This window comes from Aquarana catesbeiana, linkage group LG03 (genome assembly GCF_042186555.1).
Source record: "Aquarana catesbeiana isolate 2022-GZ linkage group LG03, ASM4218655v1, whole genome shotgun sequence".
Lineage (NCBI taxonomy): Eukaryota > Metazoa > Chordata > Amphibia > Anura > Ranidae > Aquarana > Aquarana catesbeiana.
The window spans coordinates 636,714,327-636,740,516 of NC_133326.1; the positions used below are offsets into that span (position 1 = coordinate 636,714,327).

The 26,190-nt window shown below is 43.6% G+C and overlaps 1 protein-coding gene across 1 annotated transcript in view; it reads left to right on the forward strand.

Moving 5' to 3' along the window:
* Positions 1–2,333: 2,333 nt before the first annotated feature.
* Positions 2,334–26,190, forward strand: part of LOC141133261 (kinetochore-associated protein DSN1 homolog) — a 42,492-nt gene continuing 18,635 nt past the window's right edge. Inside the window, 5 exon segments of the mRNA XM_073622527.1 lie at positions 2,334–2,467; positions 10,957–11,183; positions 17,522–17,595; positions 18,563–18,635; positions 20,089–20,176. Of these exon segments, the coding sequence (XP_073478628.1) occupies positions 11,030–11,183; positions 17,522–17,595; positions 18,563–18,635; positions 20,089–20,176 (389 nt within the window). The 5' untranslated portion in view covers positions 2,334–2,467; positions 10,957–11,029.

Consider the following 26,190-nt stretch of genomic DNA (forward strand, 5'->3'; position numbering starts at 1 on the left):
ATTGTTGCTGGGTTGGATCTACTGTGGAGGGAGAGGTCTATTGTTGCTCAGGTGGTACTTTGTTGTGGAGGGGTCCATTGTTGCTGGGGGAAAGTCTTTTGTTGTGTGGGGGAATCTGTTGTTGCTGGGGTGGAGTCTATTGTTGCTCATTGCAAGGGATCTGTTTTACTATCCTTCTTGTTTTCTTTAACAAATTTCATAGAAATTACTGTAGTGCACCGCCCCAGTGTGAAAAGCCACACTGCAATGAATGGGAGGGGGTTTTCAGGTGCTTTGCAGAGGCTATTTCTAGCGCTAAAACGCCTGAAAACCACCTCAGTGTGAAAAGGGGTCTTGAAATCTGTATCTGTCTGAAAAAAATGATAAAAAATGCTGTACTCAAAATTGTCATTCAAAGTGTGACGGTGCTGAAAGCTGAAAATTGTCCTGTGCAGGAATGGGGTATAAGTGCCCGGTATTGAACTGGTTAAACACACTGGTAAGCATTCTAGGCTTTCACACAGTGAGCACCTCATCCATTCTTCACACATCTCTTTAGCGCCACAGCATGTCAAACACAAATCAACTGTGAACTGCGCAGGTGTTCCGTCAGATTAGGCGACCCGTCAGAATGTGAACGTGACATCTTGCTACACCCCACACTCCTCCACAGTAAGGATTCACTGAGAAGGGGGAAAGCGAACATCTTGTTACACCCACCAGAGTTTTGCATTTCACACTTATATTTAACAGTAAACTGAGTTTATATACCGTATGTTGAAGTTCAGTACTTAGAAGGCTGTCTGACTGTTTAGAAGTTGAATTTTAAAAGCAGCGGCAAGCTACAAGCGTGCTGATCTCACAGGTTTGCTAATCAGACAGAAGTTCGCTGCTTTTAAAATTCAACATCTAAACATTTACATGGAGTTCTAAGTACTGTATTTCACCATATAAACTGAGTTTACTGTTAAAAAAGTAGAGAATGCAAAACTCCGGTGGGTGTAACAAGATGTCCACTTGACCCCTTCTTATGCCCCGTACACACGGTCGGATTTTCCGACGGAAAATGTGTGATAGGACCTTGTTGTCGGAAATTCCGACCGTGTGTAGGCTCCATCACACATTTTCCATTATATTTTCCGACACACAAAGTTTGAGAGCAGGCTATAAAATTTTCCGACAACAAAATCCGTTGTCGGAAATTCCAATCATGTGTTCACAAATCCGACGCACAAAGTGCCACGCATGCTCAGAATAAATAAAGAGATGAAAGCTATTGGCCACTGCCCCGTTTATAGTCCCGACGTACGTGTTTTACGTCATCGCGTTTAGAACGATCGGATTTTCGGACAACTTTGTGTGACCGTGTGTATGCAAGACAAGTTTGAGCCAACATCCGTCGGAAAAAATCCTAGGATTTTTTTGTCGGAATGTCCGAACAAAGTCCGACCGTGTGTACGGGGCATAAGTGTATGCTTATTGTAGAGGAGTGTGGGGTGTTGCAAGATGGGGACGACGAAACATCACTTCTGTTACCCATTCCTGATGGTGTCTTGCCGAGAAAGTTCCCCCGGCGGATAAGGACCCCCCTGTACTGCACAGGCGCAGCGCCTGCGCAGTACGAACTACTATGAGCCGCCGAAGATAGCCGAAGTTGAAAATCTTCAATCAGCTGTACACGGTGCCTGCACCCTAGGTCCAGGTTCAAGCCCCACCATCCAAGTGGACCTAGAGGGGGAATAAAAAAGAGCCGAGCGAAGCGAGCCCGCGAGGGGCCCTCTTACAGGCGCCGTGTACAGCTGATTTCCAACTATTCAGCTTCGGCTATTTCCGCCGGATCCTACTGTGAGGGGGGTCCTTGTCGGCCGAGCGGAACTTTCTCGGCAGAACAACGGGTCGCCTAATCTACAACGGAAGTGATGTTGCATCGCCGCCATCTTGCTACACCCCGTACAGTAAGGATACAGTGAGAGGGGGGAAAGCGGACATCTTGTTACACCCCCCAGAGTTTTGCATTTTACACTTATTTATAAGAGTAAAGTGAGTTATTATAGTGAAATACAGTACTTAGAACTCCGAATGACTGTTTAGATGTTGAATTTTAAAAGCAGCAGCAAGCCCGCTCATCTCATGGGTTTGCTAAGCTGACAGAAGTTTGCTGCTTTTACAATTCAACATCTAAACAACCATATGGAGTTCTAAGTACTGTATTTCGCTATATAAATTCACTTTACTGTTATAAATAAGTGTAACATGCAAAACTCCGGTGGGTGTAACAAGATGTCCGCTTTCCCCCCTTCTCAGTGTAACCTTACGACGGAGGAGTGCGGGGTGTAGCAAGATGGTGGCGATGGAACGTCACTTCCGTTTCACATTCTGATCGGTCGCCTAATCTGACGAAACACCGGACCTTTCCCAGCACACGCCCAGCCACGGCAAAGTGCACCAATCACACTGCTTGTCTCTCCGGTTGTTGGCTGTAAAATAGGTACGCTGCTATTGGCTAATGCTATTCAGCGAGCGGGTTGTCTATATTGTTTGGAGTGTTGTGCGCCTGAAGAGGGTAAGTGCTGAGCTGTGCATAGAAGAGGGAGGTCAGTGTAGTTCTATATGGTGTCTTCACTTGTCGTGCTGTATAATGCATAGAAACCATAGCTCCCAGCTGTATACAGTCCACAGGGGCTGTTGTCCCTGTTGTGGACCCTGAATTGTCTGGCCTTCTAATATCAGGTATAGACCTTTTTATAACAATCATGCACTATTAGGCGTGGCTCATACGTGTGCACCTGTGCGTGTTCTCGGTGCGTTCCCATGCTTTGTGTTTAGGGCAGCCCTTTCATTTCAATAGTCTTCCCTATGGCCCCTTTCACACTGGGGCGGTAGGGGGCGTCGGCGGTAAAACAGCGCTATTTTTAGCGCTGTTTTACCGCGGTATTCGGCCGCTAGCGGTGCGGTTTTAACCCCCCGCTGGTGGCCGAAAAAGGGTTAAAACCACTCGTACAGCGCGTCTATAGCCGTGGTATTGCTGCGCTGTCCCATTGATTTCAATGGGCAGGAGCGGTGAATACACCGCTTCTTCACCGCTCCAAAGATGCGGCTTGCAGGAGATTTTTTTTCTTCTCCTGCCAGCGCACCGCTTCAGTGCGAAAGCTCTCGGGCTTTCACACTGAACAAACAGCGGAGGCTGTTTAGGGGCGGTTTGCAGGTGGTATTTTTAGCGCAATACCGCCTGCAAACCGCCCCAGTGTGAAAGGGGCCTTAGTGTGAGAAATGCAGAAAAAAAAATTCCTAGGGTCTTTCTGTAAAACGCACTGAACCGCCCAACGCTGCGTCATGGTGTGGTCAGGTGTGCGCCTGCACATGCGTGGGGTTCCCTGGAATGGGGCAATGCTGCAACCGCTTGCAATACACATAGTGATGGTGCAGGTTTTTAGGAGTTAAAACAGAGGTGGAGGGGGCGACCTAACACCTCAGTCGCCTGTCAAATGCCCTTTGAAAAGCAGTCTACCCCAGATTGCTCTTCAGCGCTCGTGTAGATAACCTCTTAAGGGCCTGCTCACACCAGCAAGCTGCACTGAACACAAAGCTGTTGGTGTGCACTGCGTTCATGCACCATCTTAGTGCCTAAAGCCCAATACACAGAGGCGTCATCAATAGAAACATTCGGCCCGTGTGTATGGCAGCCAGTCCAACAGAAGCAGGGGCCGTCTTTTGTCAAAGGGGCATGACTGAAAAAAGGTCTGCCGACCGACTCCTTATGTCTCTATTGTGACGGGATTCGCTTTGGGTGGGGGGCCCGTGGAACCCGGAATTCCCCAAAGAGACTCCCGTCACACCTATCATTGCCTGAGAGCGCAGACTGGAGTGTTCTGGGGGGGGGGGGCTGTCCCTCTGTCAGAACACAGTACAGCGATCTCGTCTGTCGTTCTATCCAATGTTAATTTTGACAACTAAAACATTTTAGTCACCTAACTTAGTACCATTTTCGTCCACCAAAACAACTGAGATGACTAAAAATGGCATTTTAATCAAAAGACTAAAACGGAATTGAAATTTGACGTCAGAATTAGCACTGGTCTGTAGTGCATGTTCATATCTCGTCAACGTAAATAATAACATATTCAATTTTTCACTCCAGCAGTATATAATGAGTTTGGAAATTGTAAGAAAGAGAAATGCTTAAATAATGCATTACAATTTTAACTACACCCATTAGTTTTTAGATGACTAAAATGATTTTAGTCGACTAAAATGTCCTGGAGAGTTAGTCGACTAAATACGACTAAAACAATTGCAGAACACTAAAATGGGACTAAAACTAAAATGCCATTTTAGTGCTAAGGTTAAAGGGGTTGTAAAGATGTGTTTTTTTTTTTTTTTTTTTTAAAATAACAAACATGTTATACTTACCTTCACTGTGCAGCTCGTTCTGCACAGAATGGCCCCGAACCTGGTCTTCTGGGGTCCCTCGGCGGCTGTTTCAGCTCCTCCCCGCAAGCATTTACCACCTTCATGCGAGCTCCCTCGCACGGTGGTGAGTGCTTGCGGGCGCGCTCCCGTGATACAGCCGGCGGCTATAGCCGCTCGCTGTATCACTCGGCCCCGCCCCCCGGCGCGCCGCGTCATCGGATGTGATTGACAGCAGCGCGAGCCAATGGCTGCGCTGCTTTCAATCCATCCACTGCAGCCAATCAGCGACCAGGCTGAGCTGCAATGAAGCTGACGAGGACGAGGAGCGAAGATTCGAGGCGTCAGGTAAGTAAAACGGGGGGGCTGGGGGCGGCGGTACTGTCAAAAGTTTTTTCACCTTAATGCATAGAATGCATTAAGGTGAAAACATTTTTACCTTTACAACCCCTTTAAGACTAAAACTAAATTGAGATTTGCTGCTAAAATTAACACTGGTTCTATCAACATCGGATTGTTAGTACAGCGGCTCTGACCAGACGACCTGTCAGTGTTTTTTTTTTTTTTTTTTTTTTTTGTGAATTTTAGTGTAAATATGAGATCTGAGGTCTTTTTGACTCCAGATTTCATATTTAAAAGGACCTGTCGTGCTTTTTTTTTTTTTTTTTTTTCTTTTACAAGGGATGTTTACATCCCGTGTAATAGGAATAAAACTGACACAATTTTTTTATTTTCATTTATTTTTTTTAAACAGTGTAAAAACAAAAGGTAAAATAAAATATATTTTTTTTTAAATGCGTCGCATGCAGAAGTGAAAGCATATGTGAGCAGCGGCCGCATATGAAAACGGTGTTCAAACCACACGTTAGATATTGCCGCGATCGGTAGAGTGAGAGCAATAATTCTAGCCCTAGACCTCCTCTGTAACACAAAACATGCAACCTGTAGAATTTTTTTTTAAACGTTGCCTAAGGAGATTTTTAAGGGTAAAAGTTTGTCGCCATTCCACAAGCGGGCGCAATTTTGAAGCGTGGCATGTTGGGTATCAATTTACTCGGCGTAACATTATCTTTCACAATATAAAAAAAAAAATTGGGCTAACTTTTACTGTTGTCTTATTTTTTTAAATTTAATAAAGTGTGTAAATTTTTTTTTTTTTTTTTTTTTTTTTTTGTGCGCTTGTAAGACCACTGCGCAAATACGGTGTGACAGAAAGTACTGGAAGCAAGTTTTACTGACCACACTCTGACTTGCCCATTGCACTAGGTTAGCCTATTCAAAATGTATACAATGCACCTCAACATACAAGAACTTGGGGCAGGATGTTTTGAGTTTTTTCTTACATCCTAGCCTACGGGTTCTAAGGCTCAGTTCACACTGTCACGACTTTGAAGCAACTTCAGGGTTTGCCTGTTTTAATCTTTCTGTAATGTCAGATCCAAATCACATCACTTAAGATGAGGATCCGACTTGGAGGCAACTTACATTAAAATCTATGAGCGCAAGTCAGATAGAAGTTGCCTTGAAGTAGTACAGGAACCTTTTCTAAAGTCGGAGCGACTTCAGTAGTGCTAATTAAGATAGCCATTATTGACTAATATGATCCCCAGGTCGCGGCAGTGAAAACTGAGCCTTGGGGTGTATTGGCGTGCCACTAGCAATGAATAGCACCAGCCCATGTAACACAAGATACAACTGTAACCCCACTTCTTTGAGATCTTCACTTTTCGGACACAGAGGGGGAGAATTGATAAAACTGGTGCAGCTGTGCAAAGTAGCCAAAACTGCGCCTGAGCAGTTCTTCCTTTTCTTCCTTTTCTTCCTTTTCTTCCTTTTCTTCCTTTTCTTCCTTTTCTTCCTTTTCTTCCTTTTCTTCCTTTTCTTTCTTTCTTTCTTTCCTCTTTTCTTTTCTTTCTTTCTTTCCTCTTTTTTTTCCTTTCTTTCTTTCCTCTTTTTTTCTTTTCTTTCTTTCTTTCCTCTTTTCTTTTCTTTCTTCCTTCGCTCAAGCAGGTAGGAGGGTGTGCTTGGCTGAGAAAACCCCCTCCTTGAAGACTTCTCGGATGTATGACCTAATTTGCCTAGGCATGGGAACCAGGAAGTAATTAACCACTTGCCGACTGCTGCACGCCGATATACGTTGGCGTGATGGGCATACCTGTACATCCCCTTTAAATGGCGGGGCTAGCAGGCACGCAGCGTGACCGTGCCCGCGGACACGATGTCTGCCAGTCCCCCGACGATCATGTCACGGAGCGGAAGAACGGGGTTGCCTGTGTAAACCAGGTTTTTCCCTGTTATGCCTAGCAACATGACAGATCTACTGCTCCCTGTCATCGAGAGCAGTGATTGCTGTCATGTGAGTAGTAGCCCACCCCCCCACCCCCACAGTTAGAATCACTCCCTAGGACACACTTAACCCCTTCATCACCCCCTAGTTAACCCCTTCCCTGCCAGTGTCATTTACACAGTAATCAGTGCAATTTTATAGCTCCGATCGCTGTATAAATGACAGTGGTCTCAAAATAGTGTCAAAAGTGTCCGATGTGTCCGCCATAATGTCGCAGTCCTGATAAAAATCGCAGATCGCAAACCAATATACGCTTTATTGTGAATGTTTTTTTTTTTTTTTTTGGGGGGGGGGGGGGGGGGGGAGAAATGTAGAAAAATACATATCTGCCTAAATTGAGGAAAACAGTGTGTGTGTATCTTCTCTATCTTCTCTGTCTTCTCTCAGCGGGAACCTGGGGGATTGCAGTTCCGGCACCTCCAGGACTGAATGTATGTAATAGAAAGGGGTGTGCTGCATGGTCTGGCTGCTGGGGATCCATTGTTGTGGGAGAGGACCTATTTTTGCAGTGGTTCTATTGTTGTAGGGGAGGTCAGTTGTTGCTAGGAGGGATCTACTGTTGAAGGGCCTATTGTTGCTGGGGGAGGGGGGTTATATTGTTGCACGCAGTCTCTGGTTGCTTGGGGGATTTTCTTCTTCTTCCCCCTTTTTTTTTTTTTTTTTTTTTAATCTCTATCTCACTGTAGAGTATAAGATTTGCTATCATTTGAGCCCAGTCTTGCCACAGAGTTAATCCATCTCTGAGCAATCCTCTTTTATTGTTCAGTGAGACAATTCTTGACAAACTGAGAAAAACTTTGTCAAATCCTCCCCCTTGCTGTGAGTGACAGGTGATTTACATATCTTGTGCACTAGCCTCAGACACAGGCATTATTTTTTAATTCCCTCCCCCACTCTTTTCTTCAGCAGCTCTGCAAGGATTGGCTGTTCCACACCTCAGCATGATTTGGCATGCTGAAGTCATGTGGTTACTTTCCTGTCTTTTCACTGGATGTTAGAGATCATAGCAGAAGTTCAGTGTAAGAAATACACAGGAGAAAATGCATGTTGACAAGGAGTGTAGAGGTGGGCGGGGAGTCTACTGACATGACTCCACCCACCGAGCTCCAGACAACAGACCCACCCACAGAATCTGCAGTTTTTCGGGTCTCATAACAGACAGAGGAGAGACATTTGACAGGTAAAGATACATGCAGGAGGCATGTATATCCTTATAGATAACCCCTATGGGAGTAGTTTAGAAAGGATGACATTGGGTTTACATTAGAGGTCGACCGATATATATTTTTACTTAATCGGCATCGGCCGATCGTGCTGATAAAAAAAGCCAATTATAACTTCAGCGGGACTTGCAAATGACTTCTGTAATAACTTTCAGGCAACTTGCATTGACTTCTATCTGTGGAGAGGATTCTCTCCTCCCTGAGCAGCCTACCAAGTCTGATAAGAAGATACATTGTATCTTTTCAGGTTCTTTTATCAATGAGCTGAACTCTCTCAGTTTAACCATTTAAAGACAATCTTTTCTGACATTTGTTGCTTACAAGTAAAAATCCTGTATTTTCTGCTAGAAAATCAATTAGAACCCCCAAACATTATATATATTTTTTTTAGCAGAGACCCTAGGGAATAAAATAGCGGTTGTTGCAATATTTTATGTCACACGGTATTCGCGCAGCAGTCTTTCAAACGCAATTTTTTTAAAAAAATACACTAATGAAATAAAAAAAATAAGCAGTAAAGTTAGCCCATTTTTTTTCGTCCAAAAGTTTTGATTACCTGTTTTTGTGTATTTAATATTTAAGATATCGTTGTGTTTTTTTTTTTTTTTTTATTTAAATTATATCTACAAGTGAACTGATTGGAGGTTTGTTTTGTTTAATAAATGTTTAAATGTAAAAAAATTTCTGTATTACTTAAGGTTGCTTCCACACTGGAGCAGGCATGCGTTGACAGTAAAACGCTGTTAGTTTTAGCGGCGCTTTACCGTCATTTTAGCGGCGCTATTCAGCTGCTAGTGGGGCGCTTATAACCCAGCTAGCGGCTGAGGAAGGGGTTAAATGCGCCCCTAAAGCGCTGCTGCCGAAACGCTTTGCAGGCACTTCAGCAGCGGTGCGCATTCATTTCAATGGGCAGGAGTGGTGGAGGAGCGGTATACACCGCTCCAAAGATGCCGCTTGCAGGACTTTTTTTAAACATCCTGCCAGCGCATCGCCTCAGTGTGAAAGCACTCGAGCTTTCACACAGACTGCAGGGGAGCCGTTTTACAGGCACTTTACAGGCGCTATTTTTAGCCCAAAAGCGCCTGAAAAACGCCCCAGTGTGAAAGGGGTCTAACTGTTAGATTTTATGAGATGAAGGGAAAAAAAGAAAAAAAAAAAATCGGCCTAATATATCGGCCCCAAAAAATCGACATCTTATGTCGGCCACCGCGATTTCTAAATATCGGCATCGGCCAGAGAAAAACCCATATCGGTCGACCTCTAGTTTACATCCACTTTAACACCACAAATGTTACTTGGTTCTGTATTCTCTAAGGCTCGATTCACACCTATGCATGTTGCTTTTGAGCGTTTTTGGAGGTTTTTTTTCATGCTTGGCACGTTTTTGAGCAGCGTTTTTGTAGCGTTTTTGCCGCGATTTGCGTTTTGCGTTTTTTTTTTTTTTTTTTTTTTCCATTTTTTTTTTTTTTTTTTTTTTTACAGTCTTAAAAAAAAATTAAAAAAAAAAAAAAAAATAAAAAAAAAAAAAATGGCAAAAACGGTGCACTTGCGCTTTTGATGCTTGTCCATTGAAATCCATTACATGCAAAACGCTGCTTTTTGCATGAAAAAAAGTCCCCGACCCTTTCCAAAAACGCAGAGATACAAAAAAGCATTGATGTGAACATGTTCCATAGGAACCCATGTTAAAAAATTCCCATGCATTTCTGCAAAATGCAAAATGCATCAAAAAACGCGCTAGTGTGAATGGAGCCTAAAAGGGCTGGTTGCTGGTAGGTGGGTAGGGGGCTGGAACTAAGGGACAGTACTCGGGGGTGGGTAGAGGGCTGGAACTAAGGGGTGACTCTGAAAGGGGAGTTCCTGCACCTATTCTCTGAGGGGGGGGAAAAAAGCCCTGTTTATTATAGTAAAAAATATTGCCGTTTGTTTGTTTTATAGCGCAAAAAATAAAAACCCGCAGAGGTGATCAAATACTACCAAAAGAAAGCTCTATTTGTGGGGGGAAAAAAAAGGACGTCAATTTTGTTTGGGTGTGACATCGCACAACCGTGCAATTGTCAGTTAAAGCGACAAGTGCCGAATTGCAAAAAGTGGTCAGGAAGGGGGTAAAATATTCCAGGGCTGAAGAGGTTAAAGAACTGTTTAAAACAAGTAAATATGAAATGCTTTCCTATTTATTAATCTAGCAGCATAAGGATTAAAAATAGTCAATGATTGAGTGAAGTTCCACTTTATGTTTTGACATTAAAGCCTCGAAGCTGATTGGTTACTATGCACAGCTGCACCAGATTCTGTATGTACCAGCTTTAGTAAATCTCCCTGCACTCGGAGAGGAGGAGGGGCCAGAGGGGGACCCGAGGATCAGGGACACTTTGTGCAAAACCATTGCTCAGAGCACGTAAGTATAAGATGGGATTTTTTTTTTTTTTTTTTTTTTTTAAATCCTTTAATATCCCTTTAAAAATACCATACACAGGGGACTCTGAATAGTTTAAATCGACAAACCTAAAAGTACTCCTTGGTTGAGAATGTGCAGCAAATTTGGGCGTAGGTCTATGTTGGCTGGTTTGTTATGAGGTTAAATACATTGTGTTTTTATTAGAATGGCTTTGGGGCAGGGCTGAACAGTCACTTGTGTCAAAGATCTTCAGGATTGTTTTGTAACCATGTATGTGTTCCTATAAAGTAAGGCATGAAGGGTATAACTGATTTTTAGTGCTTTCATCCTGCCCAAATTTTCTTTTGCAGCTTTATCTCTAATTGTTTCCCTTCAAACATTATTGCAAGTACCTTTTTAATGTTCCCATAGCAAAAGCCAAATTTTATAGTTGTGTACACAAAAAGGTGGGACTTGGAATAACCTTTTCAACATCCAATAAATACTTTGTAACAAAAAAGGAGGTGGCTGATCAATATTACTTGCTACCTTTTATTATAGCATGGCTTTCGGTTATACATTGTCATTTTTTCTTATTTATTTATTTTTCCTTTTTTCTTTAGGTGTGAATAAAGAGGTCTTTACGCACAGTGGTCATTTCTACTTTCTTCGGCCCAAAAAACACAAATTCCCAAAATGACTTCTCCTGAAAAGAAACAAAGAAGCAGCCCAAACAACCTGTCTTTTCAAGACTCTTCCCCAAGTCCTCGTGCTAGAAGACAATCATTACGAAGATCTGTTGGAAAGAAACGCCGGAGGACACTGCCACCTATTTATCATAATGCTACAAGTAAGTGACGTGTTGGAGATGAACATATCTCCTCAAACCCATTCCCTTAAAAGGGTTGTATAGGTTCTCGTTTTTTTTTTTTCACCTTAATGCATCCTATGCATTAAGGTGAAAAAACATCCAACAATGCCCCGTTTTACTTACCTGACCCCTCGAAAGTCCCGCGCTCGCCCCCGACATCCCCTTCATCGCTCAGCATGGCCGTTGATTGGCTAGAATGGATGGATTGAATGCAGCGCAGCCATTGGCTCACGCTGCTGTCAATCACATCCAATGATGCGGCACGCCGGGGGGCGGGGCCGAGTGATACAGTCGGCGGCTTTAGCCAGCGGCTGTATCATGGGAGCGCGCCCGCAAGAACTAAACGCCATGCGAGGGAGCTCGCATGAAAGTGTGTATAGTTCTTGCGAGTAGGAGCTGAGACAGCCGCCGATGAACCCCAGAAGACCAGGTTCGGGGCCACTCTGTGCAAAACAAGCTGCACAGTGGAGGTAAGTAGAACTTGTATGTTATTTAAAAAAAAAAAAAAAAAAAAATTGCCTTTACAACCCCTTTTAAGGCTAGTTTACACCAGCCTCTGCATTACGGAGCAGTAGCTGGTGTGCGGTCAGGTTGGGATCAGTGCAGTGATGTGCCAATCTTAGCTTTTCCCTTTTTTACCGCACGCCATCAGAACCAGGCGGATAGGGCGATAAGTCATTTTACCTTATGCAGTGGGACTGTACAGGAATAGTCCCCTAACGCAGTCCCACCGCATGTGGTGTGAATGGACCCTTAATGTTTTGTCCCACAATTTGAAAACGCTGACAGTGATTTGGAAGAAAAAAAGAAATGGGTTTATATGGTGTTGTCACAATGCTATATTGTCGTCATCAGGGTGGATTTGATTTAAATCAACTTTATTTGAATCATAATTTTTATCATTTTTAAAGAGCAACTGTCATCTCTGTCCCGCAGCTCCTCCTCTGACCCGCTGTTGACTCACCGACAGTCCCATTCACTTTAATAGGATGGCTGGTGATGCGGCAGTGACACAACAAGGTGAGGGACGTGGCGGCAGCAGGTGAGTGGATGCCCGCTAACAGGCGCTGCCATGATGGATCTGAAATGACAGGTGCTCTTTAAATGTAAGGACTCATTATTGCTGGTAGTTAGGAAACCTTCATTTTGTTTGCAAATATTAAAGATTCTATTTAGAATAATAAGCTGTCAGGTTAGTAAAACAGCGCTATCAGCATCGATTCAATCATACAGTTTGTAGTGTACATAAATTTGCAAAACAATGGGATAAATGAATATTCCTGAACTTTGTTTTATCTCATGGTTACCATGAAATTGTGTAAATGCATCAATGCAGTGTATGTTATCCCAGCTTGCAGAGCTTGGATTCATTGAATGAGTTTATCAAAAATGTAAATATTGCAGAATATACAGCCTCATGCTACATAACTAAGCTCTTATTTCATTCTGAAGAAACTAAATTATTAATGTATCTTAAATAGAAAACTAGCTTTAGATAGATTTTTTTTTTTTTTTTTTTCTCTCAAAGCATTTTATTAAAATAAATTTGCTAAAAATCGATTTTTAACCACTTCAATACCAGCCCATAGTCAAATGATGGCCACAGATGGGATCTCCCATCCTGGGTGGCCGTCATATGACGTCCTGGGCTTCCCGGCCGTCTAGGGGGTGCGCGCGCCCGCCGCGTGGGCACCCGCGATTGCCAGTTAGCCAAGCAGGACTGTGGATCTGTGTGTGTAAACGCACAGATCCACGTCCTGTCAGAGGAGAGGAGACCGATGGTGTGTTCCCAGTACAGAGGAACACCGATCGGTCTCCTCCCCTTGTGAGTCCCCACCCCCTAAAGTTAGAATCACTCCCATAGAAAGCACATTTAACCCCTCGTGTCCCCCTAGTGGTTAACCCCTTCCCTGCTTGTCACATTTATACAGTAATCAATGCAATTTTATAGCATTGATCACTGTATAAATGTGAATGGTGTCAAAAGTGTCCGATGTGTCCGCCATAATGTCGCAGTCACGAAAAAAATCAGACAGCCGCCATTACTAGTAAAAAAAAAAATAAATACATTTTTAAAAATGCCATAAATCTATCCTGTATTTTGTAGACGCTATAACTTTTGCGCAAACCAATCAATATACGCTTATTGCTTTTTTTTTTTTCCCCCAAACATATGTAGAAGAATACGTATTGGCCTAAACTAAGGAAAACATTTGTTTCTTTCTCGAACATCACGGGACACAGAGCCACAGTAATTGCTAATGGGTTATATAGGGTACACCCTATCAAAGTTCAACCCCCTATATAATCCCTCCCCTTGCAGGGATACCTCAGTTTTTACGCCAGTGTCTTAGGTGATGGATGTGTAAAGATGTCCTGTGCTGAGCTCCAAAGGGATTATCCTATATCCTATACTGGGGCAAGCCAGGTGAACCGGATCCTTTCAAAGTGTCCTTTCTAGGCCGAATTGGATGTTACCTCAGGTGGAGAGGGACCCTCTGCGACTTCCCAAGAGGAGAAAGTCTTAGTGCAGATCCTTACTGGATTGGTCCGCTCCACATTTAAGTTGCCCGTACCTGAAACTGTTAAATAATCCTCTTCTGCTTTGCTTTGGGGTCACTGAAACCTTCTCAAGCAGCACAGGCTTTTCCTGTTCATAATTTACTTGAAAAGCTCATTTATTCTCAGTGGGATCACCCAAACGTTTTTTTCCACCGAGAAAAATTTCAACACTTTATCCGATGGAAGAAAAGTTTATTAAAATGTGGGGAATACCGGCCATTGATGCCGCCATTTCCTCCGTAAATAATAGTCTGACTTGTCCTGTAGACAATGCTCAGATGCTCAGGGATCCTGTAGACAAGAAGATGGAATCCCTATTGAAGAATGTTTGTTTTTTTCCTTGGCAGGTTCAGTGGCTCAACCGGCAGTTGCAGCGATTGGAGTCTGTCAATATCTAAGAGACCATGTTAAGCAGGTTATCAAGGTATTACCTGAACAGCAGGCCCAGGGGTTTGCTAACCTTCCTGCGGCCTTATGTTACGTTGTTGACGCCATCAGAGATTCTGTCTTTCTCTGGGGTTGGTGCATATAGGTAGAATCCTATGGTTGAAAAATTGGTCAGCCGAAGCACCATGTAAGAAGCTCCTGGCGGGGTTTCCATTTCGTGGTGAAAGGTTGTTTGGAGAGGACTTGGATAGCTATATCAATAGAATCTCTTGTGGGAAAAGCACTCTCTTTACCTGTTAAGAAGAGTAAGCGTCCCTCTTTCAAACGGACTCTCTCCCCAGCACCTGGGGCTTCGGCCTCCAGGCAGTCTCGACGGCCTCCTCCGTCTGGGCCCAGGGACAAGAGTCAACCCCAGGGACAGAAGAAGTCCTGGGGGAAGAAACCTACTAGGCAAAACACTAAGACCTCTGCATGAGGGGGCGCCCCCCGCTCGCTCGAGTGGGGGGAAGACTGCGGCAGTTGTCAGGGCTCTGACAGGAGGATTTGCAGGACAGATGGGTAATCTCCACGGTAACCTTTGGGTACAAGCTGGAGTTTCAGGAATTTCCCTCTCCTCGGTTCCTCAGATCAGGTGTTCCCAGAGACCCAGAAAAGAAGCAGTCGCTCCTTCTAGCGTTAGAGCGACTTTTGTCGCAGGAAGTCATTATGATGGTTCCCGCAAAGGACCAGGGATTGGGCTTCTATTCCAACCTTTTTACGGTCCAAAAACCAAATGGGGATGTCAGGCCCATTCTGGATTTAAGGGATCTGAACCGATTCTTAAGGATTCAATCCTTCCGCATGGAATCAATTCGGACAGTAGTCTCCACCCTGCAGGGAGGAGAATTTCTGGCATCAATAGACATCAGAGATGCATATCTGCATGTGCCCATTTTTCCTGCTCATCAGAAGTTTCTGCTTTTCGAGATAGGAGGGCGCCATTTCCAGTTTGTGGCTCTGCCCTTTGGGATAGCCACTGCACCTCGAGTGTTCACAAAGATCTTGGCTCCTCCTCTGGCCAGATTAATGGCTCAGGGTATAGCTGTCATAGCATACCTAGACGACCTGCTCTTGATAGACCGGTCGGTAGCCTCTTTGAACGGAAACATGAGGACCACAGTCAGGTATCTGGAACACCTGGGTTGGATCCTCAACTTAGAAAAATCTTTCCTAAAATCAGTAAGAAGACTGACGTATTTAGGTCTGATCATAGATACAAGCCAGTGGCTTATGTCAATCATCAGGGAGGCACCCGGAGCCGAGCTGCTCAAAAGGAGGTGAACCAGATCTTAGTCTGGGCAGAGATGCATATGCCAAAGATTGGGGGGGGGGAATTGTCCAAGATGTAGATCTTTTTGCATCCCGATTCAACAAAAAGATAGACAGATTTGTGGCAAGGACGAGGGATCCTCTTGCATGCAGGACAGATGCGTTGGTGATTCCGTGGCATCGGTTCTCACTGATTTACGCATTCCCGCCTATTCTGCTACTGCCACGACTCCTTCGCAGGATCAGGCAGGAAAGGAAGTCAGTACTTCTGGTGGCCCCCGCTTGGCCCAGAAGGACTTGGTATGCAGAAGTAGTAAGGATGACGGTGGGTTCCCCGTGGACCCTACCGGTACGCCCAGACCTGTTATCTCAAGGTCCAGTGTTCCATCCTGCCTTACAAACGATATGACAGTTTGGCTATTGAGACCCACGTTCTGAAGAGTCGTGGACTTTCAGGTCCTGTCATATCTACCTTGATTAATGCAAGGAAGCCAGCTTCCAGGATGATTTATCATAGAGTCTGGAAAGCTTATGTATCCTGGTGTGAATCCAGAGGTTGGCATCCCAGGAAATATGTCATAAGTAGAATTCTTGATTTTCTACAATTAGGATTAGAGATGAAGCTGGCCTTGAGTACCATCAAGGGCCAGGACTCGGCTTTATCAGTATTATTTCAACGGCCACTTGCTTCGCATTCTTTGGTCCGAAACTTTATGCAGGGGGTGATGCATCTTAATCCTTCGGTTAAAGCACCCCTAAACCCCTGGGACTTGAACTTGGTCCTGGCTGTGTTACAGAAACAGCCTTTTGAACCAATAAGTCAGATTCCTTTGGTCTTGTTGACAAGGAAGTTAATTTTTCTGGTGGCCATTTCTTCTGCTGGAAGAGTTTCAGAATTAGCAGCCCTTTCCTGTAAGGAGCCTTATTTGATTATACACAAGGATAGAGTGGTACTGCGCCCTCATCCTAGTTTTTTGCCGAAGGTGGTTTCTGATTTTTCATTTAATCCAAGACATTGTTCTGCCTTCCTTTTTTCCAGATCCCTGTTCTCCACAAGAGAGATCTCTACATTCGTTGGATGTAGTAAGAGCAGTCAAGGCTTATCTCGGGGCAACTGCTCAGATTTGCAAAATGGATGTTTTGTTCGTGCTGCCAGAGGGTCCCAATAGAGGACAGGCAGCGTCGAGAGCTACCATTTCTAAATGGATTCGACAATTGATCATTCAAGCTTACGGTTTGAAACGGAGGATTCTCTTTCAGATCAAGGCACATTCCACAAGGGCTATTGGTGCTTTTTGGGCAGTGCATCACCGGGCCTCGATGACTCAGATCTGCAAGGCCGCAACCTGGTCTTCAGAATCTGGTGAATGTATGAACTATCAGGTGGATGTGAGAAGGCATGAGGATATCGCCTTTGGGCGTAGTGTGCTGCAGGCAGCGGTACAGGGTCCTCAGGTCTGATTGCACCCTACTTGGTCATTCCCCCCTCCCTCAGGTAGCATTGCTCTGGGACATCCCATCAGTAATTACTGTGGCTCTGTGTCCCGTGATGTTCGAGAAAGAAAAGGATTTTACAGGTAAGCTGTTTTAAAAAATCCTTTTTTTTTTTTTTCAAAATTGTCGCTCTTCTTTTGTTTATAGCGCCAAAAATAAAAACCGCAGAGGTGATCAAATACCACCAAAAGAAAGCTCTATTTGTGGGGAAAAAAGGACGTCAATTTTGTTTGGGTACAGCGTCGCACGACCGCGCAATTGTTTAAAGTGCGACAGCGCTGAAAACTAAAAATTGGTCTGGGAAGGAAGGGGGTGAAAATGCCCTGTATTGAAGTGGTTAATTTAAAATTTTTTTTTTTTTTTTTTTTGATCATATATTTGTATCCACCCTGGCTGTGATCCACTGAGGTAGGGAGCACAACAAGTTTTCTAGACTTTTTTTTTTTTTTTTTTTCGCTTTTTAACATGGAAGCAGGATCAGCATGTTCTAGCAAATGTAAACCCAGCCTTGGACTCCTGCAGATGATTGGTTGGACTTTATTTGTCTGTTGTATTGACTATTACAGGTCTCAGTGATGCCATCAGCTTGTCGTTACCAGAAAATGATCGCCTTATGGAGCTCATACATGCTTGCTTCCAGGTGCAGTAATCGTATGGTATTTTTTTAATTCAGTTTAATGTTGAAAATATGTTATGTTGGAAATATATTATCAAAGAACATATAATGGATCTGTATTTTTAAAAGGTTTTTTCACCTTCATGCATTCTCTATGCTTTTAATGTAAAAAAAAACAAAAAAACCTTGCACTGTTTAAATCCCCCCCCCCCCCACCCCCCCCCCCCCCCCCCAACACTTGCCTGATACCTTTAGTGATCCAGCGCTGTACCCGGGCTACAGGTCATCTCTCCCCTCTTCTTGGGCTTTCTTCTCATAGTTCCCACTGCGAGCAAATATTGAAGGCGGGGCCAAGCCACGCTGTGTCTATGGACACTCAGCCTGGTTCAGAAGTGAGCCCACACCACTGCCCCCATGGGTAGTGTGTTGCTGTGGGGGCAGACACAGAAGTGGCGGAGCAAAGGGTGCTGGTGGGGGACCCCAGAAGAGGATGTTCAAGGCCGTTCTGTGCAATTGCATAAAGCAAGTAAGGAACTGCATGCAATTTTGAACAGGAATCACACTGCATTCCTGTTCAAATCGCATGCAATTTGATCCTTTCCGTATGGCTCAAATCGTGCAGGGCTTTGGGTTGTGTGTGGTGTTTCCTGAAGTACCAGGTTTTTCTCTAGGAGCCACAGGGGGAGCACAGAAGTCCAGGCACCTTTAGTAGCTGTCACTGGATGCAACCAAGTATATGTTGCTTAAATGTTCCACAATTGAATAGATCATTATGGCCAAAATCATCGGTTGCCTTGATAGTGCTAAGATATTGCTGGTCTTAAGTCTACAATATATGGAGATTGAACACACCCAGGCAGTGTTGGTGGTGGGCAGACATTTTACCAGGTATTCTTGCATTGCTATTGATTTTGTTCTTGGTTACCATGTCTTATTTTTTTTGTTTACAATTAATATATGTTTTTTTTTTTGTTTTTTTTTTTAACATCAGTATTCAGTACATAAGCTAGAAAACCCCTTGTCGCATACTGATGGATTCGACTCAAGTTCTTTTAGTGCAACCGGTAAGTTTTTGTTTTTTTTTATAACCTTTTGGGGATGTGTGGCCTGGCCAGCACTGGGCACCCATGGTATGTAAAAATCAACTGAGCCGGGTCCTGCAGCTGCCTGGATAGGAAAGCTGACAGTGGCAATTCCCTCATCTATGCTGTTAGTCTGTGGGCTGAGCTAGAGAAAATCGAGCCATATGTGTGTGGTGGCTTTAAAGTGGTTCTAAAGTGTGTGTGTGGTGGGTGGTTTTTTTTTTTTTTTTTTTTTTTTTCTCCCCCCCCCCCCCCCCTTTCCAGTCTGGAGGAGAGATGTGGGCGAAGAGTGTAAAAATGTCAAGAATAAAAAAAAAAAAAAAAAAAAAAAAAAGTAAAGACCCCACGTCCCTGCATGCTTACCCACAGAAGCAAACGCATACGTAAGTCGCATTCAAATCACACGTGAGGTATCGCCGTGTGCGTTAGCATGAGGGCAACAATTCTAGCCGAAGACCTCCTCTAACTCTAAATGTGTAACCTGCAAAAAATTTTAAAACGTCACCTATGGAGAATTTTGGTGCAATTTTAAAACCTGACATGTTGGGTATCTGGCGTAACATCTTTAACATTATACAAAAAAATTGGGCTAACTTTACTTGCTTCTGAGTAATTTTTTGTAGAAAAGAGGATTTTTACATGTAGGGGAGGAATTTGCACGGTATGGCAGTGGTTAAGCAGGTTGAAGATTTAATGGATACAGCACCAGGGATATAGCTCGTCTCTAGTGAAGCGTATCATCATCCTTTCCCCTCCCCCCTCCCCCCTCCTCATTGCTGGCTGCTGCTTACTGTAGACATCTCAATACACCAACCCCCCCCCCCCCCCTCTCATCTTCTTACCCATTCACAAAATGTATATTTTCCCAGAATGCAAGGCACTTTGTGATTAGAGGAGGTGTATCCTGTCATCTATCTGCTCTCCTCCATAAACGTAGACAAGGAAGGTGAGGGGGAGCAGCACTGATGCTTTGTAGCCGCTGATCTTAAAGCGGAACTACACCGTATCTGAGCCTAACAAACCAAAAACGCTATTTTAGTTTCTTTCTTCTCCTTTCTCTTTCTTTCTTTCTTTTTCTTCTTTCTCCAGACTCCTGGAATGTATGACCTCATTTGCCTAGGCCAACCAGGAGGTAATGGAATAAATGTAAAAAAAATAAAGTAAATATCATATACCTTCCTATCTATTTACTAATGCTAGCAGCATAAGGATTAAAAATAGTCAACGTTGACTGAGAGAGTGAAGTTCTGCTTTAAGTTAACATCTGTGGGGAGTATCTGGAGTTGGTGGAGTAAAGACTTCTACACTAAGCAACAGCCAGCAGGACATGAGACACTTTGTTAAAGGAAAATGATGTCCCTGGTGCTGTACCCACAACAAAAATGAACTATGCTTCAATTTGAATAATATTTATGATTTGTAATCTTTCCCACAGTATCTGCTGTTAAGGAGAAAATATTGCGCTTCACAGAACGATTATCTCGTGATGGAACACTCAAAAGATGCACTGAAGGCTCCAAAAGGTGAACAGCTTTTTTTTAAGGGGAGCTTGAGATGTTAGAAATAAGAAGGATGGTATCGGGTGTTGGTTAATGAAGGTACAGGCTCTGGGGCTGTCCTGGCTTCTTTACCAATTGAGTGACTGATGTGTGGAACAGGCACAAGGCAAAAACCGTTTCTGGCTTTTTTTTTCTTTCTCTCTCTCTCTCTCTCTAGGTGTGTCTCTCCCTCTGGAAAGTGGTTGGTGTATAAAGTGTGTTAGGGCCAATTCACACACCACACGCAGTCCAGTGCTTGTGGTCCTTTTTTTTTTTTTTTTTTTTTTTTTTCTGCATCAAAAACGCATGGAAAGTAGGTTCTATTGATTCCAGTGGCGTAGTTCCTGCCAGTGCAGCCAGTTCCAGGGAAAAAGAACTTGCTGCATTTTTCCTGGACTGTACTAGAATGCAGTAAAACGCACCAGACCCCAGTATAGTGGAAAAGCTTCTGAAGTGCGCTAAAAAAAAACACATCTGGAACGGATCTGGAGTGCGTTTTTTGCAATTTCAAAGAACCATTAAATTGCCGGCACGTGACGGGAATATAACTGTCCACATTGGTTGTCCTCTCAACCAAACTATCAAATGGCTGGTGTCATAACCGATCACCTGTGCAGCACCTGCTGATAGTTCTTGTACACAGGCAGACAGACTGTCATTCTGCCTATGTAAACAAGGCAGATTGCCATTCTTTCATTACAGAAGGCATGGATCCTGTGTCTCTGCAAAGCTGGGACACCAATCCATGCCTTCCAGTAGTAAAAGCACCTCCCACACTAAGACTCTAGCTGGTCACACAGTTAACCCCTTTTATCGCCTCTGTTAACCACTTCCCAGTTTCAATTAGTACAGTAACCGTGCGTATTTTTAGCTGGTTCCCACAATAGTGTCAGTGTCCTTCTTCTTCCCTTTTTTTTTTTTTTTTTTTTTTATTTCCTGAGCTGAGAGCACTTATCAGCAGCCAATCGGCAGACCTTTTTTGGTCATGCCCCTTCAACAGAAGGTAGCCTGGCTGCTGTACACACGGGCCAAATGTTGGCCAGATTCTATTGAACTGGCCGATGCTGCCCAACATTTGGCCCATGTGTACTAGGCTTAAGCGTCTGACTTCAGTCAACAGTTGGGCTTTTAGTTCTAGGAGGTAAGATCAGTGGGGAGCACAATCAAGGTGAGTTTAGGGGCCGGGAGGGGGGAATTTCACACGGTCACTTTGGCATGGGCAAGGTGACTTTAAATGGAAACATCAAATGAGTTCCCATCCTCTCCCATTCGCAAAAAGAGAACATTGAGAACCTCTGTGACTTTTTTTTTTTATATATATATCTCCTTCCAGGCTTATTCTTGAAATGAAATGATTCACGTGGGAACAAAAGCTGTTACACCTTTGTAATCTGAAGTAAAGATCATTATCCCTGGTTTGGCTAGAGGGATTCTTTGTGCCTTACCTTTTTTATCCAGCACATCTGTTGTCTTTATAACTGACACATGATCATCTCCTCTTCCAAGAATACAATCCAAAACTGAATAACAGAAGTAGGTTTTTTTCAAATAGGACCATTTGCTGCAGCAGTTTATCTGTGTTTTGCATGATCTCACAATACTTTTCTCGTACGTCTTTAGTGTTTGCCAGAAACTACAGAATGTTGTGCAGAGGCCTACCTATACAGTCTATTGAAGTCCTTTAAAAACCGTTAGGCCCTCACACTGCAGTTGTTGGTTAGTAGTAAGATTGTACCGGGTTTCACTAGAATTATAGCCATTGGCCTGGACTGAAATTAACATGTGTGTATTTGTTTGTTAAAAAAAAAAAAAAAAAAAAAAAAAAATTCTTTGCTGTTCTTTATTTTAGTCCACTTTTCCCAAAGATAACCTCAGCCTAAATGATTAGAAAGCACTAAAAACAAGTATTAACTTTTTCAGCCATTCTGTGAGAACAGTGTGAGTAGCAACTGAGAAAGCAGCGTGCTTGTAGCTAGCTGTTATATTTATATATAAATATAAAAAATTTTTTTTTTTTGGTTTGTTAATATGGATCCCATGATGAGAATGTGTGAAGAAAAGATCCTGATGTTGCTTTTTGCCGAGGCTCCAAAGATGTAGAAAATTGCATGAGGACCAGAGTTCATCGCTACTGGACACATCCATTGATGGCTCAACGCATGTCCACAGGATGCTTTCTAATATCTATGTTCAGCTATGTAATTAACCAAGGAACTTTTTTTTTTTTTTTTTTTTTTTTTTTTTTTTTTGGGTTCCAAAAAAGCCTCTAAACTCAACTGCCTATAAATGACCCTGTGTACATGTACTGATAAGATGACATAGAGGAGAGTTCAGGAGCGGTGGAAAAAAATGCACAACTGCTTGATGAATATTATAGCAAAAGTTGCTTTTCTTTCTCTCGCCCATTGAGGGACACAGGAAGTCTTTACGCTTTCAGATTATACTGCTGCATATAGAGAAACTGCCTTCTACTACCAATGTACGTCAGTTTTCGAGAGTGTGCTACAAAGAATGAATGTCTTTTCTTTCCCCTGCTGACTTAATACTTAAAGTGGAGGGCCACCCTAAAATAAAAAACGGCATCAAATCTTAAAAAAAAAAAAAAAAAAAAAAAAAAAAATTTTACTTACCTGAAACCCTTGTTGCTAGGCAGTCTTCCCAATTTGCTGCTTCCTCCTCTTCGGTGAGTGGCCCCGTTGCCTTCTCGGAACTGTGTGTGTCCCAGAAAACCATGGGACCATTCACAAAGTGCCGAGCGACTCGTGCATGCACAGTAGGAAACGGGCAGTGAAGCCACAAGGCTCCACTGCCTGTTTCCCTTCATTAAGATGGAGGCGCCGGCGGCCGATCAGATGGACGGATCGGCCTCGGGGGGCTGACATCGCGGGCTCGCTGGACAGGTAAGTATCCTTATTAAAAGTCAGCAGCTACAGTGTTTGTAGCTGCTGACTTTAAAAAAAAAAAAAATATATAGCGGCCGGAACCCCCTTTAACCTTTTACGCACTTGACTTTTTTTTTTTTTAAATGGGCAAAAACGCCTATAAGCTAAACACGTGTTACCGCGTTTAGCGTCGGGAACTTTGGTGTCTGAACTCACTCTTTTGCCTTAAAAAAAAAAAGCCTATAAACGCAACTGCCTAAAAACGAACCTGTGTACATGTACACATAAGATAACATTGGAATGGGTTCAGGGGCAGTTGAAAAAAGTATCCAACTGCTTCTGAACGACTGTTTAGCAGCAGCAGTGTACATGAGGCCTTACCGGACCCTGCTGGATCGGACATCTTGAGAGAGCCTGTTAGTGACCCTCGGGCCTCGAGTCCATTCCAGACTGGTTCTGGCTAAGTTGGCTTTGGACTCCTGATTTGCTTGCAGCCTTGGCTGCTTCTGAGCCTAGGTCAGTAGGAATTCTGCTCAATACCAAATTGCTCAAGTTGCTGGCTGAGCTTTCCTGCAAAGAGTCATGTTCTTTTGCTGTTACGCCTAAATTGAACAAGATCATTTTGTCCATTATGGATGTAGTGCATTACAATAAAAAGATAATTCTGTCACTTCTGCCAGTGCTGTATCTAGTCTTGGGTCTTACAGGGATTCCAGGACCTGCAAAACCTTCTCTTAATACTGTTTTTGTTTATGTATGAAGATTGGAAGCACGCTGAGAGTTTTTGCACGTTTCCAAACACTTGTTGGGGCTATAGCCTCACAGTAAGTGGCCCATCTCTCAACATTCTTCCTGAAGATTTGAGGACCCCACTGACAGACTAGAAACTCTCTCTAGAATCACATTCTCTTTGGCTGGGTCCACTTTGTGCCTGGTTCCTGCTGTAATTCTCTTTTGCCACAATGGTTTGACTGAAGATTTTGGAACTTGTCTGCAATAAGCATTTATCCTGCTTGACCTCCATGGGACAACATCTCTACTTATCAGCACTGGATGCTAACATCAAGGATGCTACTAAGTACTCGCCTTCCACAGTGGAAAAAGCCCTAGGAGCAAGCCTGAAAGTTCTTCCCCTTTTCTACTACCTCAAAGCATTCCTTTTGCTTCTCTACACTTCCACGTTCTGACAAGCTTGGTTCTTCCACACATTAGACCTGGCATCGTAAGTCTCCCAAAGCCAATTACTAAACCCTCCTTGGCATGAAGGTGTGAAGGAGCACCTAAAGGCCTTTGCAAGCACTTGGACTTGTTACAAGCTCAGGTTTCATTCCCTGCTTCCCTCTCACTTTCCCACCTCCAGTCTTTTGGTGTCTTCAAACCTTTTTTTTTTTTTTTTTTTTTTTTTTTTTCTTTTTCAGGGGTTTTACTCTACCGTTTGTCCCCAAGTGACACTTTTTGGGACCAGTGACTTTACATTGATCAGTACTATAAAAATGCACTGATCAATGTAAAATGCAAACTGGCAGGGAAGGGGTTAACACTAGGGGCGAGCAAGGGGTTGACTATGTTCCCTGGGTGTGTTCTAACTGGAGGAGGGGGGGGGGGGTGGACAGCCAGGGACATGACAGATCAATGGGAACAGTAGATCTGTCTTCTCCTGTCAGAACGGGGATTCGCCTTGTTTGCAAAGGCAGATCCCTGTTCTGCCTCTGTACTAGGTGATCACGGGTCGCTGGCTGACATTGTGACGCCGACCCCACCCGAGCCGACGTACAGCTACAGGAGAGCCAACCTGCCGCCATATAACGACCACGGCAAGCAGTTAATGAGTTGTATGTTAATTAGAGCTGTCCCCAAATTTGGGACAGGCTCACTTTGCAGTCAGCCATGACATCCCCTGCTGAGAAACCACCTAAAGGGTAAATATTAAACAAAAAAAACCTTCTATGAATTGGAAAACATATCAGACGTATAGTAGAAGCTTTCTGAAATTTGACTGCAAAAGTGGAAATATGCTTTAAATGATTACCTACATATCCAAAAATTTCAGATGGTTATTCTTGCATCACCTGTACTCTGAGCTACCCCAATAATAAGTTGGCTGGATAACTGAGGGAACAGTTAGTGAATGTTCTGGGGGACAATTTGTCCCTGTCTGTACATATGTTAGAGTTTTGGAGGGATCCTAAACCTTCAAAAGTTGTTCCTGACTCCAGCCCATCGTTTGGAATATCGGCCTCGTCATGGATACTTGTTGGACCAGGGTATTCTTTCTCCAGGAAGAACTTCACTCTCCCATCTTAAGTTTGGGCATTTCAGTCCAGGAGTTGTCCAACTCTCCACTTTAGGCTGATGGTAGCCTCTTTCAAGACTGTTCTATTTTTCCCAGTTCCACTCAAGGATCTGCAGTGTGACAATTTGTCATTGTGGGACAAATCCGTTCCATCTTTTGGACAAAACAATTTGTTTGACACAAAGTACCAGGATGTCTCGCCATGCCTGACCATGAGGTGTTCTAGGACCTGTATTACAAGTGGAGAACACCTGATGTGGACCTCCTGGCATCCAGATTCGTCAACCAGCTATACCAGTTTATATCTAGGGCCAGGGATCCATTGGCAGAAGTGGTTGATTCAACAGTGGTTCCATGGGATTAGAACATCCTGATTCATGTCTTTCGTTCCCCTGAATGCTTTGCATCTTCTGAACGAATGGCGGGTAGTGATGTCATGCTCTGCGCCTCATCCAATCAGAATGCATTGTATTCATTCAGAAAATGCAAAGCATTCTCTGAATGGTAATATTAAATAAAACACTGTGTATAGACGATCTCTAACAAGCTACCATCGCTAGGACTTATGATACCAAATAAGCTATATGTGAAAGTGCAGTGCTAAAAGCTCCCCCTGATGACCTTGGCTCTGACAAAACGTGTTGTGTCAATGGAAGTGGCGTCCTCAAGTACGCTGTTACTGGAAGCAGCTCGACAGAACTAGACAGTGGCTGATTGGATGGTATAGGTGCAATGTGTACTGTTTTTGTCTATCAGCAGTTCTTGTGTTTGACGCTGTGAGCGCACATCTGTTTATATTTAAAATCTGGATACTCCTTTTATAC